The sequence below is a fragment of the Lactuca virosa genome, chromosome 6 (genome assembly GCF_052849685.1).
Source record: "Lactuca virosa cultivar CGN04683 chromosome 6, Lactuca_virosa_CGN04683_v6, whole genome shotgun sequence".
Taxonomy (NCBI): domain Eukaryota; kingdom Viridiplantae; phylum Streptophyta; class Magnoliopsida; order Asterales; family Asteraceae; genus Lactuca; species Lactuca virosa.
The window spans coordinates 259,065,519-259,081,980 of record NC_136431.1 but is presented as its reverse complement, the minus strand read 5'-3'; the positions used below and the strand labels follow the sequence as shown (position 1 = coordinate 259,081,980).

General features: G+C 37.8%; 1 protein-coding gene and 1 pseudogene across 1 annotated transcript; one reads left to right on the top strand and one right to left on the bottom strand.

The window, feature by feature from the left end:
* The first annotated feature begins 5,412 nt into the window (after positions 1-5,412).
* On the top strand, positions 5,413-7,545 carry LOC145120469 (putative pectinesterase/pectinesterase inhibitor 24). The gene is made up of 2 exons (XM_079056291.1): positions 5,413-6,453; positions 6,545-7,545. Exons 1-2 carry the CDS (start codon positions 5,469-5,471, stop codon positions 7,219-7,221), a joined length of 1,662 nt encoding a protein of 553 aa, XP_078912417.1. The 5' UTR covers positions 5,413-5,468; the 3' UTR covers positions 7,222-7,545.
* A 568-nt stretch (positions 7,546-8,113) lies between these two features.
* LOC145119513 (uncharacterized) lies at positions 8,114-8,871 on the bottom strand (annotated as a pseudogene).
* Positions 8,872-16,462: the final 7,591 nt, after the last annotated feature.

Genomic DNA, 16,462 nt, shown 5'->3' with positions numbered 1-16,462 from the left:
TTTTTATCAAAAAAAAAAACTAAAAATACAGAAATTCATAACTTTTTATCATTTTTCCAATGATATCAAATTCGAATTTTTTTTTTTACGTCAAATTCACAATGTGAATCTTTGAAAATTCACAATGTGAATCCGGATTCACACGGTGAATCCGAAAAATATTTTTCACATTGATAATGTTAATATATGAATTTAGATATTTTTAGATTTTTTTTTCGATAAAGAATAAGCTCTAGAAATTGAAAAAAAAGATTTGGTTTTTTGAAGAACCAATAATTATGGTTCTCTATTGAACTTTTTCATATATATATATATATATGATGGAACTTATTTTATACCGTTTAGATTATGTAGACATCTGTGTAGTATTTATCTTTTATGTGGATGATAATTATCTTTTCCTTGAAGTCAGTTAGGTTTGTTATCTTTGTTTGGCTCACGTATAAAAGGTCATTCCCCTGTAACTTTTATGATATATATAAAAACAATTGAAAAACTCCTTGATTCATCTCTTCCACTGTCAATTTTATTATGGTATCAGAGCAAACGATCTAGAAGAAACTCTAAAATCCGTCATAGATCATGGCGGGAGACAAACTAACAGGTTCAGGAAAAGAAACCAGTGGGGAGACGATTGATGTCAACTCGCCATACTATACTCACCCGTCTGATTATCCCAAACAGATGCAAGTGAATGATGTCTTGAACGATCACAATTACAACGAATGGAAACAAGAGATGACCAATTTCTTGTTGGCGAAAAACAAGATGGGACTAGTCGACGGAACCATCGAGAAACCAGGAGCCAGATCACCGATGTCTCTTGCATGGGTGAGGGCTGATGCTATGATAAAAGGGTGGCTGACGACTGCAATGGAGCGAGAGATAAGGACCAGCGTGAGGTATGCGAAGACCTCGTCGGAAATATGGAGAGATTTGGAGGAACGTTTCGAGAAGGAGGGAGCCCCACGAGCATACGAGCTTAAGCAGACCCTAAACGCCATAAGACAAGGAGGTACGACTGTTTCTAATTACTATACCAAGTTGAGATCGATTTGGGATGAGTTGCAACTCGTTCTCCCGACTCCTTGTTGTGCCTGTGAAGGATGTAAATGCAATATTGGAAAGATGTTAAACGACCTGAAAGAAAAGGAAAGGACATATGACTTTCTTATGGGTCTGGATGACGTTTTTTCGGTGATTCGTACCCAGATCTTAGCGATGAAACCCACACCCCCGTTAAGCACTGTTTACCACCTTCTCGCTGAAGATGAGCAGCAACGAGCAATAACAACAGGGTCAAAGAGGCCGAATGCCGAAGCGACTGCATTTCAAGTTAATCACTCAAATCGCAAGGGTGCTCAACAAAATCAAGGGAGGCAGCAATATCAGTCATCACAGTCATCACAACAGCCCTCTGACAAAGGCACTTCAAAGTATCAAAAATCAGAAAATGATAAAAAGCAGTATTGTACTTTCTGTTCGAAAGAAGGACACAACAGAGATGGGTGTTTCAAGATAATCGGCTATCCCGACTGGTGGCCCGGAAAGAAAGACAAACCACGAACCAAGGCAGCATGTGTTGAGCTTGGGCCTAGCCCCATCGCAGGTTTGACTGACGAGCAATATCACTTGTTCGTGAACCATTTTAAGGAGGAGAACATTGTGGACGGTAAAAACACTCAACCAATGGCACATATGGCAGGTAAAATTGATTCTAATGGCGAATGGGTTGTGGATTCAGGAGCTACTGAACACATCACCCATCGAATCGATTTTTTAGAAAATGTCACTAAAAACCCGAAAGAGACACTTGTTGTCATCCCTAATGGTGAAAAGGTGTCTGTTGAGGGAGAAGGTGTTCATTTTTTGCCCGGTGGTATTAAAATAAATCGTGTTTTACACGTGCCAGATTTCAATTATAACCTTTTGTCGGTTGGGAGACTTACAAATAGCCTCAATTGTGCCGTTACCTTTTTTCCACGATTTTTTGTGATGCAGGATCTGTCAACGAAGCACTTGATTGGTGCGGGTAACTTTTCAGAAGGGTTGTACCGGATGGGGGAGGCAAAGAAGCATCAAGCTCTTATGGTCAATTTTGAAGTTTGGCACAAGCGACTTGGACATCCCTGAAATAAGAAGATTTCTACTTTAGATTTTATTAAAGATGTTTCAAATAAGACTACGAATTGTGATGCCTGTTACAAAGCAAAACACACAAGGCTACCTTTTCCTCTTAGTACAATAAAGACGATTTCTTGTTTCGAATTAATTCACTGTGATTTGTGGGGAAAATATAGAACTCCTTCGTTAAATAAAGCTTTTTATTTTTTAACCATAGTGGATGATTTTAATCGTGTCGTGTGGACCTTTCTTCTTAAACACAAAGATGAAGCTAGTACATGTCTAATAGACTTTTGCAGGATGATCAAAACCCAGTTTAATAAACAAATAAAACGCATACGTTGCGACAACGGGGGAGAATTTGTATCTAATGCCATGCGAGAATTTTATGCAAAGGAAGGGATGGTTCTTGAAACGTCGTGCCCTTACACTCCACAACAAAATGGAGTTGTGGAGCGCAAGCATCGTCATCTTCTCGAGACAGCGCGAGCTCTCAGGTTTGAGGCAAATTTACCAAAGCATTTTTGGGGAGAGTGTATTTTAACTGCTACTTTTGTCATCAATAGAATTCCATCAAAGGTCTTGAATGGGTTGACACCTTATGAGATTCTTTATGGTCAAAAGCCTAGCTATGATAATATGCGAGTATTTGGATGTTTGGCATACTACCGTAGCACAGAAACTGGCGGAGATAAGTTCGAGCCTCGTGGGAGACCGGGAATATTTGTGGGGTATTTACAAGGTGTTAAAGGCTATAAGATTTATGATTTGGAAAGCCATAAAATTGTCATATCTAGAGACGTTCGTTTTTTGGAGGATACATTTCCCATGAGCAATTTAGACTATAATGTGGAGTCTGAGGAATGTACATTTGAAGCAGGCTGCAGGACGCATGAACCCAGCCCAATATACAACAGTGAGCCCATTGTGGAGGAGCCGGCGGATCAACAGGTGGCCATTCCGCCTTCGCTGGAGTCGACGCACGAGCCCGATACAGCGCCGTCAGCCCATAATGCTGCATCAGTCCAAGATACCTCGCAAGCCCATGATAACGAAACTGACACAGAGTTAAATATTGAAAGTTCTGCCAGCCCAGATAGAACGGCTCGCCCCGACAGAATCAAAAATCCACCAGCTCGCTTCAAAGATTACAACGTCACACTGCCCCCATCCGTCAATCACTCACAAAGTACTCCCAATCAAGTCGCTTCCACAGTACATCCTCTCACTAACTATGTTTCATATGAAAAATTTTCTAACTCTCATAAAGCTTTTCTAGTGGCCATTGTGGCACACAATGAGCCCAAAACTTTCAAACAGGCCTCTCGTGATCCGGAATGGAGAATGGCCATGCACAAAGAAATAAAAGCTCTTGAGTTGAATGAAACATGGGCGGTAACATATTTACCAAAAGGTAAACGCGCCATAGATTCCAAATGGGTGTTCAAAATCAAGTACAAGCCTAACGGTGAAGTTGAAAGATACAAAGCAAGGCTCGTGGCTAAGGGCTATACACAAATGGAAGGAGTAGATTTTCACGACACTTTCGCACCTGTGGCTAAATTGGTTACAGTCCGTGTCCTTTTAACAATTGCCATCAAGAATGATTGGATAATTAATCAGCTAGATGTGAATAATGCCTTTCTACACGGAGACCTTGAGGAAGAGGTTTATATGAAAATGCCTCAAGGGTTCGGACAGAAAAATGACAACCGAGTTTGCAGACTCAAAAAGTCCATATATGGACTCAAACAAGCCTCTAGAAATTGGTTCTACAAGTTTACCGCTGCTTTACAAATTCTTGGTTTCGCTCCATTTCATGCGGATCCTTCGTTGTTCACTTTCAAAAGTGGGACTATTTTTGTTGCAGCTTTGATCTATGTTGATGATGTCATTGTTGTGGGCAATGATTGTACAAAAATTGAAGAAACGAAACGATATCTTGATGAACAGTTTAGTATTAAAGATCTTGGGCATCTTAAATACTTTCTCGGCATCGAAGTGGCTCGAACAAAAGAAGGTCTTGTCCTAAGTCAACGCAAGTATTCTATCGATATTCTTGAGGATGCAGGTTTACTTGGTTGTCGTCCTAGCCGGTTCCCTATGGAACAACATTTAAAATTAGATAAAGGTGATGAAGAAGAGCGTGTGGATGTAAGCAGGTATAGGCGTTTGGTTGGACGATTACTTTATTTACAAGCCACTCGCCCAGACCTTTCTTATTCGGTGAGCATACTCAGTCAATTTGTTGCTGACCCACGACAAAGTCATTGGGATGCTGCCATGCGTGTGCTACGTTATCTAAAGTTTACGTTGGGGCAGGGAATCCTTCTATCTAAAGATGAGGGAGATGATATCATGGCTTATAGTGATTCGGACTGGCTAGGATGTCCGTTCTCGAGGAGGTCAAGAACGGGTTATTTATTGTTGCTGGGTGGCGCTCCTGTTTCTTGGAAGTCAAAGAAACAGTCTGTGGTATCTCGTTCGTCTGCAGAGGCTGAGTACCGAGCTATGGCCACCACAGTTAGTGAAGTGTTGTGGATGCGATGGTTGTTGTCTGAGCTTGGCTTTCCTGTTTCTTCACCTACCAAGCTTTTCTGTGACAATCAGTCTGCTCGCCACATTGCTCATAATCCAGTTTTCCATGAGCGTACCAAACATGTGGAAATGGATTGCTACTTTGTTCGAGAAAGAGTCGAGTCTAAAGAGATTGAACCAGTTGCCATTCATACAACAAATCAGTTGGCAGACCTTCTTACTAAACCACTTGGAACTGAAAGACTTCAAGCCTTGGCTGTCAAGTTGGGCATTCGTAATCTACATGCTCCAACTTGAGGGGGAGTAATGGAACTTATTTTATACCGTTTAGATTATCTAGACATCTGTGTAGTATTTATCTTTTATGTGGATGATAATTATCTTTTCCTTGAAGTCAGTTAGGTTTGTTATGTTTGTTTGGCTCACGTATAAAAGGTCATTCCCCTGTAACTTTTATGATATATATAAAAACAATTGAAAAACTCCTTGATTCATCTCTTCCACTGTCAATTTATATATATATATATATATATATATATATATATATATATATATATATATATATATATATATATATATATATATATATATACACACACACACGTAAAAAAATCGTGTACGACTTGAAAAGTCAGCTGTGTTCTTTTCTTTTAAGCATTATTACACATCTATACCAAGGTGCTGTTCACGTAGCTCATGTTTCTTTTCTCATGATTTTTGTTTTATAAATTGCCATCATTATGAAGTGTTGGACAGACGAAAAAACCAGTTTGCGTACAAGAAAGAATTCAAGCTAAACAAATGCTATGAATTCTTTAAAATCCTATGGGAAAGTGCATGAAGCCGATCAAATGCGGCTTGACGCTCACAGGAAAACACGAAAAAGGATGGCTGTTGTAGCAATATCATCTCTTATTCTTGTTATTGTCGTGGTTTCAGCTGTTGTTGGAACTACACAGAGCAAAAACCACAGCCAAATGGATGGTGATTCACAATCTCCATCAGCCATGGTTTCCATTAAAGCCGTTTGTGACAGTACATTGTACCCTGATACCTGTTACAGCTCTCTAGCTCCTCTTGTGAATTCCACCAATATCCATCCTGATCAGTTACTCAAACTCTCTTTTCTAGTCGCCATAGAAGAGCTATCCAAAGCATCCACACTTCCGGAGCTCAAGAACTGCAGCGAACTATTGGAGCTTGCTATTGATCATCTCAACGATACATTGTCGACTGATATTGATTTGAAGTCAATAGGATCTCTGTTAGATGATCTAATGACGTGGCTAAGTGCTGCTGGAACATATCAGCAAACATGCATAGACAGTATTCAAGAAAATGGTGTAGGCTACCTTAAAAAATCCACGGAGTTAACCAGCAACAGCCTTGCGATCACCAAGGGGTTTTCAAACGCCGCAAGTTCGTTCAACCAAAGAAGAAGATTGATGAGCATTGCAGAAGGAAGCGATGAAATGCCAGAATGGTTGTCTGTAAAAGACAGAAAACTCCTACAGAAGACAAATTTACCGGCTGGCATGAAGGCCGATGTGGTGGTGGCTCAAGACGGCACCGGAAAGTATAAGAAAATTTCTGACGCTCTCATGGCAGTTCCTGATAAGAGCAAGAAAAGATTCGTGATATACGTGAAGAAGGGCGTTTACTTTGAGAATGTTAGGATCGAAAAACCTAAATGGAATGTCATGATGATCGGTGATGGTAAGGATTCTACGATTGTGTCAGGAAGATTAAACGTTGTGGATGGCACTCCAACATTTCAGTCGGCAACTTTTGGTAATTATATATATATATATATATATATATATATACAACTGCTTAACACATACTGTATTTACCTTTTCTTAATTTAATTTTGTGTCTGTAGCTGTGTTTGGTAAGGGGTTTATAGCTCGCGATATGGGGTTCCGTAACACTGCTGGAGCAGCCAAGCACCAGGCAGTAGCACTTATGTCAACCGCAGACCTGTCAGTATTCTACCGATGTCGCATTGACGCATTCCAGGATTCTCTATATGCACATTCCAACCGACAATTTTATAAAGAATGCAACATCTATGGAACTGTAGACTTCATCTTTGGCAACTCGGCTGTTGTTCTTCAAAACTGTAACATATTGCCCAGGAGACCGATGACTGGCCAGCAAAACACGATTACAGCTCAAGGCAAGTTTGATCCTAATCAAAACACTGGTATTTCCATTCACAAGTGCACCATTTGGCCATATGGGAACTTAAGCGATATTAACACATATCTCGGTCGTCCATGGAAGAACCATTCAACTACAGCTTATCTTAACAACATGATGGGAAGCTTCATTCATCCAAAGGGATGGTTGCCATGGGTTGGAACAACAGCTCCCGACACAATATTCTATGCAGAGTTTGCTAATTATGGTGCAGGTGCAGCGATAAAGAATAGAGTCACCTGGAAAGGACTGAAATTTATAACCAGCAAGCAAGCGAGTAAGTTCACTGTCAAACGTTTTATCGACGGGGACAAATGGATTAAAGCTACCGGCGTTCCTTACAAATCTGGTCTCTGATTTCTTGAACCTTCTTTTTCCCCATTCTGAATTATATATCTTTGTTTCATCTATTATTTACATTCATTTTGTAACTGAACTCAAATATAGGGGTGACAATTTATGACACGACACGACAAAAATACACGACACGAAACGAAATTGGACGAAACTGAAATTTGAATTTGTGTTCGTGTCGTGTTCGTGTTAACTGTAAAAAACACGATGTCGTGTCGTGTCGTGTTCGTGTCCAAAATTCGACACGATTTAGTGGTTCTTTATCGTGTTTGTCGTGTTATATTTGATTAAGTATTCATTAAATAAACTAGTTTTTATTATATGTTATATTTTTCGTGTCGTGTCGTGTTTATCGTTTTTTAATTCGTTCGTTTTCATGTTACTTAAAAAAACACGACATCGTGTCGTGTTCGTGTTACATAAAACTTTGTCGAGTCGTTTCGTGTCGTGTCAGACAGAAACACAAAACGATAGCACGATTTGCCACCCCTAATCAAATCTCTTCATGCATTGTTTTCACGGTGTGTATGAAACACAACCAAAATATATTACCTTGCTTTTTCAGTAATTTTTTGTTACTATCTTATGACTTTAGATCAACTTTTTATCGTTGATCGTAATGTACATGAACCCAATTTCGTGGACTAAAACAAGGTATTAAACAGTACTACACTGGACAACTAAATGTTTCGATCCTGATAATTGATTTTTGTTCAAGCAGTTGTGTTTCCTAATAGTTAATGATATCGTGTGTTATTAAGCTAACCAAACGGAGCTAATTAAACAGAACTGCTTAATTAGGCTCGTTAAAGAAAATTCTACACAAATAAAAAAATGAAAAAAAATCAATGAAAAAACATATCAATAATAATAAACACTTAAACATTCAACACCTTTAAAGAGGATACTCATGGCTGGCACCATCTCTTCGTGTTGCCATTAACGTTGATTCATCAATAGATTCATTGGCGGAGCTTCAATCTTTCATTTGAGGGGGACCGAAAATATAATTTGTATAAAAATTGGTGAACATGGGGGTCATAGTCAAAATTTTATATTTTAGGGCCTAATATGTATAAAACTAAAGTATAAGGACTATTTTTGCCAAAAATCAGGGGGGGTGGGCACAGCCCCCTTAGCCCCATATAAGATCGGCCCCTGGATTCATAAACAACAGAAGCATTCTCCATTCCATAGCCAACCTGCAAATCAAAGCCACCAACTGATTGCATATGCTCACCTTGGAGAGTTGAGCTCACCTGATTATCAAAGTATGAGTACCGTGATGAACTTTCAGTACTTATATCTATTTTTTGCAAAGTCTATGTTGAGAGGACATTTTGGTAAATTCACAATTGGATCCAAAACCAAAGCTGAACCCACGTTAACTCCACTATCGCATCCGGTGAACCGTTGAACCAAGGCCCTGAAGTCGGCCGCGCTAGCATTCAGGACAATGCTTGGTGCTCTCCGAGAAGCTCTTGACTTCCTGCGTATCGGCTTTGGACCAGTTTGGCCAATGGTTCCTTGGCTCGAATCTCTATGGACTGCTATGCTTGTATCATTAGAGGGTTCATCACCGGATTGAGTCATCTCTGTGGTGGGATACTCTTGTATCCACTGATTAGTTGAAAACGGGTTCATGCCATCCATGAGTATCGTGTTTAGCTGGTTTCAGGACTGAGGATATGGAGTTCGTTGTTCAACTCATTAATAAAAAAGTCTTTAATAGATTATTCTCAATGCTTACTCACGAAGAAATCAACAAGAAGACGGATCTTGTATACTAGGTTATAACCCGTGTACAACACGATTGACAAAGTAAATAACATTGAAAATTTAAAAAACATAATATTAATTACAGGTTTGCAGGCAGTAATCATTAACAAATAAAGAAAACTACATTGGCAAACATCTAAAAAGCAAATGGTATTCCAATTGATATTCTATAAAGTATATTCCAATGAACATTTTCGGCAACATATATTCGAAACAATATTTGAAAAATAACATATTAGTGTACATTGTTAAGAACATATTCTGATACATACATTACAACTCAAACCAAAGTAAAATGGTGTAACAAACAACATTATACCAAATGTGCATATAACCAAAGCAAAAGGAGATCACCATTTTAACCAATTTGACCGAGTAAACCCATAAAACCGATGACAACATCCTATATGGCATATGTAATTCACATTTTATCAACGCATAACTATTAATAACTAATTACAATATATATTATTACCTCCTTATCTATATTTCCAACAACAACATTTCGTTTAGAGTCACATGCCTCAAATTTCAAATGAAACAAAATAATCAATAATTTTAAACATATGTGAACAAAAATAATTATATATTTGAAAACATATCGGGAGATATTGTGTATAAAAATTTAAGTTGTAGTTAGGCTACCTGTTTAGAGAAAAATTCAAGTGTGAGATGTATAAATACTTTACTCGGATCATCACGATCCACTCAAAATAATTAATGAAAGTACATTTTGGTTTCGTACGTTTGAGGTTTAACCCAACTTTTTTTGTCAGAACCAACTGACATTCTCCTCCGGTTTCTTTTTCACTCTTCCACATACCTCCAACAAAATAATCATACATGAAAAAACACAAAAAAAAAATTAGGTCATTACCTAATAGTCTATGAAACTATGACCATTACCTAACCACCGGGTAACCATCTCCTCCAAATTGGGTGCATTTAATGACTGGTTATGGCCTTTCAATTTTTCCTATTATAAAAAGCATCAATAAAATAGATCGATGAATAAAACTTCTGATTTTATTAAAGAAAATGAGAACAAATGTTTCAAAATTTCTCTTTTCTCACCCTTTTGGTTTGAATCTCAACTCATATTGCATCTCAGAGGCCTTTCTTCTTATCAACTTGTAACTAAGCACTTCTAATATGATCTTGAAACATTGCACCATTGAATCTTGGAGACCTAGATAAGAAATTATATGTTAGTATATCACCTTCTTCAGTCTATGCATCAGGTGGTCATCTTTATATAAACAACACTTTACTCATTATCGGTATAGGACTTAATGGGGGAGAAGAAACAAACCCTAATACTCGAATTTAGTAATTCCCAAAGTAGATTAATTCAAAGAGATTGAGAAGGGAGCAAAATGGGTTCTAACAGTTTAGTACAAACATCAAAGTTAACTTTGGATTTGTAGATGGAAAAGTAATCACTCTTTATGATTTTGTTTAAAAGTTTCAGATCATAACATTTAACTTTTTCCAATAAATATCTACCTATGCGTAAGGCCGATTGCTTCCATTTTAAGTTGTTTTTGAAATTTTAACAAAATCATGCTAGAAGTACCTCAATAAAAGTCCTTAAAGTTTTAGCAGGTCCAACTATAACATCTTCAGTCTAATCCAATTCTTCAGAATTCTGCAGTTAAATTTTCCTTCTCGTTCAATTTTGAAGCCTGAGATAGAACTGATTTTCCAGACATTTCATCGAACATTTGGAGGTCATACAGATGAACACATACCATTCATCTTCATATCTGATAAGGTCTAATATTGTAAAGTAAAATCCTACATAAAACAAACAACATTAATATCATAAAGAAAATCAAGAGTAAATGAAACATTAGCCCTAGAAACACAATATTGAACTAGTTAGTCAAATTGTCATTTGAAAGTGAAAAAACATAAATCAAGACTAAATGAAACAGGAACCCAAGAAAAATAATATTCCAAATAAAATGATGACATCTGACATTTTTTATGCTAACATATATTTAATAAGCAAAGACATAAATCACAAAAATAGCAAATAAACCCCAAAAAATTATCATTGAACCTAATATAAAATTGCTAATCCTAAAAGTGAACAAAAATTACCTTAACATAATCAGATTGAGTAAAATAAAAAAAATTGACACTATGAAAATCATAAAATACGACATTGCTTGAAGCCGTTCAGAATCGGAAATGAGAAGCATGGATGGAAGCTGCGATTTGTAGATGGAGGCTGCAACATTGCGTTTAGAAAATAGCAGTAGAAGATGAAGCAGAGAAGTAGAAAAATTCAGAAGACAATAGATATAGGCGAATCCGCAAAGGAGGAAACTTTTGAGAGATAGGTGCGCAAACGGAGATAATCAAGATTCAAAATTAAATCTGATAAGGAAAGTAGTGAAAGATTAGGGATTTAAAATTAAATGTGTAACCCATTTCCTCAATCAAAGGGGTAATATATGATGTTGTTACAATGAGAATCTATTTTTTAGGATAACATTAAACATTTAAATTTATTAATTAAGGATGAACTAAGGATAGAGACGGGAATTAGAAGGAAAGATCTACCAGGACATGCCACGTGGCAAATTAGAGTAGTAGAAAAACGTCATGTGGCATGTTTATGTTTCATTTATTAAGAAAGGTAGATATGTATAGGGATGTTGACTGCATGTCCCCATCTAAATCTATAGGTTTTAAATTTACAATATGGATTAATCTCATAAAATAGTTTATATTTTATGGTTTTTAAAATTATTATTATTTTTAAATCTTGTATTTTTTTACCGAAAAATTCAAACTCTTTTTTTTCAAAAAAACCCTCAACCTTTTAACTATATTCGAAAAAACCCACAACTTTTTACTTCTTCCTAAAGCCCCTCATATTTCTCAAGTTTTTTCTTGAAAAATGGCTAAAATTGTTAGATAGGAAAAAATAAAAAACAAATGCAAAGTCTTTTATATGATAATAATAAAATTGAAGACTAATAAAACCACAAAATACAAATTTTTTTTTTGAGATTAACCTTTAAAATAACTTTTTGAGTCATACAAAATTCATTTTGCAAATGACGAGTTTGTGTATTTAAATAAAACTAGTGATGCCAACGTTAGAATAAGACAAAACTGCAAAATTGGTCCATGTAGTATTAAAAAAACTTTAGATGGGATCCAAAAACATTCTCACTTGAATAATTGGTCAAAAATCAAGGTTTTTCCGTGTTTTTGGTCCCTGGTAAACTTGAAATGACATTTTTACCCTTTTAATTTCTCTTTTTTTAATTATTTTTAATACTTTGATAATTTAAAAATAAAAGAAAATAAAACAAAAACAAAAAAGGCCCACTCATCCCCAATGGATCTCTCTCTCTCTCTCTCTCTCTCTCTCTCTCTCTCTCTCTAAACAACAGAATAAGGACAAGCATCCCATCCCCACTGTTCCCTCCATTATCTTTTTTTTTCTCTCTATCTCTCTAACCTAACCTAATATGTCTTTATCTTAAAAAAAATCTTCCCCTATGTTCATCATCAAACACACAAACACATACATGTGATATTTCCCTTCGCGCATGCGATCTTCCTTTCACTAGACTTGTGATCTTCTTCCTTTTACTAGATGAACAAAAAACCGACCAAGCTCCCTCTCAACTTCACTCATTCATGAGCTCACAAACAATGACAACATCAAGCTTTTTTGTTCAAAATCAAGTATCATACCTTCAAATTCATTATCCTGCATCTGCAAATAAAAAAGAATGCTCTTCTCTATATGCAATTCAGGAATCCGACCACTAATTTTGACACCTTGTGTTTGATTTGAAGTTCTAGTTTGTGTTTATTGGGTTGAATCGAAGTGGACATGTTGTTGGAATAAATATCACCATGTCAATTTGGTGATGCTTTGAAATATGGTAATCGATTTTCAAATCGAGTTAATAATGTTTTCTATGGTAACTGATTCGATTTGACGAGCTTGAAATTTGCTTGAATGAGATTTTGATTTGGTTGAACTGGATATCTTCATCGAAGAGTGAATGTTCATCAAAATGGTTTCCTTGATGATTCAATTCAGATGGATGAGATGAACTGGGTCTTGATCCTATTGACCCTGTTGAGAGGAATACGACCACCAGATCACAGTCAATACCACCACCTGCAATCGATTACTAAAGGAAAGAGGGAAGAGGTAATACCGATTCAGAATCAGATGATAGTTGTAGATGTGAGTTATACCCTATATTATTCGTCTGCATGCTGCCATATCACATAAAACTTCACCACATACAATCAATTGCAAGAGGAAATATGGAATATGGAATACCAACTGTGAACAATAATCATCCCCTATGGGGTTGGGTTTGGGAGAAAGAAGAGTGATGGAGGTGGAGGTGGTTCAACAAGGGATTAGTGGTGGAAACAAGAGAGTTACAAGGGTTTTTTTTTTCGAGTTGCAGGTGTGTGTGTGTGTGTGTGTTTTAGTTGAGGCATGTGTATGTATATGTCAAGTGCTTGTTTGACTGATAGGTGAAGGGGAAGAAGACGAGGTCGAGAAATGGCTTTTGATATGTGTGTGTGTGTGTGGGTGGGTGGGTGAGAGAGTAACATTGAGGTGGGTGGGCCTTTTAATGTTTTTTTTATTTTTCTTTTATTTTTAAATTAACGAAGTATTAAAATAAAAACAAAAAAAGCAGAAAAGAAATTCAAAGGGCAAACATGTCATTTCAAGTTTACCAGGGACCAAAAACACGGAAAAACCTTGATTTTGGACCTTCTATGCAAGTTGGAAAGTTTTTGAACCCCATCCAAAGTTTTTTGAAGACCACAGGGACCAATTTTGTAGTTTTGTCTTAGAATTAAAATTTTGGTGGAGATGCAATTGGAAATACTAAACATGGTGAATCTTGTGTTCAAAAGATAAAACGCAGGGTGAATTTCATCTTGGTTCAACACTTAAGCAAGGAGATCCTAGAGTGTGTTCACTCAGATCTACGGGACCCCTTTCCTGTGAAGTATTATGGTGGATGTCAATATTTTGTGACTTTTATCGACGATTACTCAAGGAATACATGGGTGTACTTTTTGAAGATAAAGGACGAAGATGAAGTGTTTGGGCGGTTCAAGGAGTAGAAGACTATGGTTGAAAAACATACCAGGAACCAAGTCAAGTCACTTAGAACAGAAAATGGGTACGAGTAACAGAACAGATGAACAAAACACTGGTGGAGCATGCTCAATGCATGCGATTATCTGCTGATTTATCGAGCAATTCTAGGGGGGGAGGGGGAGCAGTCAACACTGCTTGCTATCTGGCGAATAGATCTCCATCAGCTGTAATTAATTGTAAGACTCCTCAAGATGTTTCGTATGGGAAACCCTCTTATAATTATAGTTTACGAATATTTGGATGCCCAGCTTATGCTCGTGTGAATGATGGTAAACTAGAGTTGAGGGTAGTGAAGTGCATATTTCCAGGATATGCATATGGAGGGAAAGATCATCATCTATGGTGTACAGAAGAAGGAAAGACTCCAAAATTCTGTGACCTTTAAATCTGTTATGTGTAACCAAACAGGACTTGGTACACGAGTTGCAGGGAATGATCAGGGTGCTAGCCAAAAGGTGGATTTGAAACAGAAATCCCATACTGTTTTGTGATAAATGAGAAACAGCAGGGTGGCATGGAAAAACATAGACATGAGGAATCCCTTGAACAACCCAGGGAAGAAATGTTTGGTGATGTTGATGCCAAGAAAGACAACTTCAAGAAGCTTTTGGAGAATGAGTTTGTGATGAACGATTTAGGAGTTGAAAAGAAATTAACAAGGACGGATGTCCGAAGTGATAAAAGAGCAGGATGGTTATACATGTCTCACTACATTGATAAATTCTTGTAGGCGTTCTATCGTGATCTGTCCAAACGTATTGCTACTTCTTTTGTGGTTCGAAGCAATCGGGGGAAAGCTCATTGGGAATTAGTCAAGTGTAACATCCAAAAAATCAAATTAATTTTTTTTTAAAGACCACTTTTATAAACCACAAGTCATACAAAACCATATCTCTAAACATAGTCATAAAACCTAGAGTATCCAAAAACATATCTCAATATAAATCCTGAAAATTAGGGTTTTCTCAACCAGCCGCCAACACGTCGTGTTTTCCCACCAACACGCCATGTTGGTCCAAAAAAACACGCTGCCCAGAAGTTCCTCAACACGCCGTGGTGAGGCTTCACCACGCCGTGTTTCAGAGGAAAATCATGAATAAAAGAAATAAATCTCATACCTAGAAATCGGGGTGTTACAAATCTCCCCCAATTGAAGTAGACTTTGTCCTCGAAGTCTGCTGCGGTGAACAAATCCGGGTAATGCTCCCGCATCTTAGCCACCGACTCCCAGGTCCACTCAGTGGCCCTCTGGTGCTGCCATCGTACCTTTACCAAAGGTACTTCCTTGCTATGCAAAACCTTTACCTTCCTTTCCAGAATGGCTACTGGCCTCTCAACATAATTTAGGCACTCATCAACCTAAATATCATCCAATGAAACCACCGCGTCCTCATCCAATATGCACTTTCGTAGCTGCGAAATATGGAAAGTGGTGTGAATCTAACTGAGCTCCTAAGGAAGATCTAATCTATAAGCGACCTTGCCAACCCTAGAAATAATCTGAAATGGCCCAATATATCGGGGACCCAATTTCGCCCTCTTCCTGAAGCGAATCACACATTTCCAAGGTAAGACTTTTAGTAGCACCATGCCGCCGACCTAAAATTCCAACTCGGATCGGCGCCGGTTGGCATAGCTCTTTTTCCAACTCTGAGCAATCTCCAACCTCTGTCTGATCTGTTGAATCCTCTCCGTAGTCTGAAGGAATGTAACACCCTATTCTGAAAGTATCCGTTTATGGATTTCAGAGGCCAAGGCTAAGGGCGTTTTGGTCTTTTATGGGTTTTGAGTTTTTATTCGAGAGGTTTTGGGTCGGGGTGTCTCTAGAAGTGTATGGCTTCTTGCCACCTTTTCGTGGATATAAAGTTCGTCGGAAACGGGCTTGGAACGAAGGAGTTATGACACTTTGAAGTTATTGGCAATATTGGTCCTTAATCGAGAAAGATGGCAAGAAATGACCATGCATGTAAGGTGGTAAGAGCTTGAGTACACCCAGCGTAAGGCTGGGTTACGCTCAGCGTATAAAGGAGAAGGATCGCGGGTGCTTTAGGCGTACGTCCAGCGTACAGGAGGTACACCCAGCGGATGTCGAGAGTCTAGAAACCCTAAAATTTAGGGCATGCCACTATAAATGATAAGCCTCAAGGGTAAGCCTCCATTTCACCCTTGAACAGCCACCACGAAACCCTAATCCTCCCTTGAGTGTTCTTGAAGCTTTGGTGGCCATTAGTGAGCATTTTGGTGTTATAAAACCATTTTCCAAGCAAGGGAGGAGCAAAGCAAGGTGGTAGATCAAAG

What these genes read in the sequence shown, in the direction of transcription:
- LOC145120469 (XM_079056291.1), top strand. Translation starts at nt 5,469, where the DNA reads ATGAATTCTTTAAAATCCTATGGGAAAGTGCATGAAGCCGATCAAATG. An exon ending in ATTTCAGTCGGCAACTTTTG is followed by an intron (nt 6,454 to 6,544) that starts GTAATTATATAT and finishes TTGTGTCTGTAG; the next exon opens with CTGTGTTTGGTAAGGGGTTT.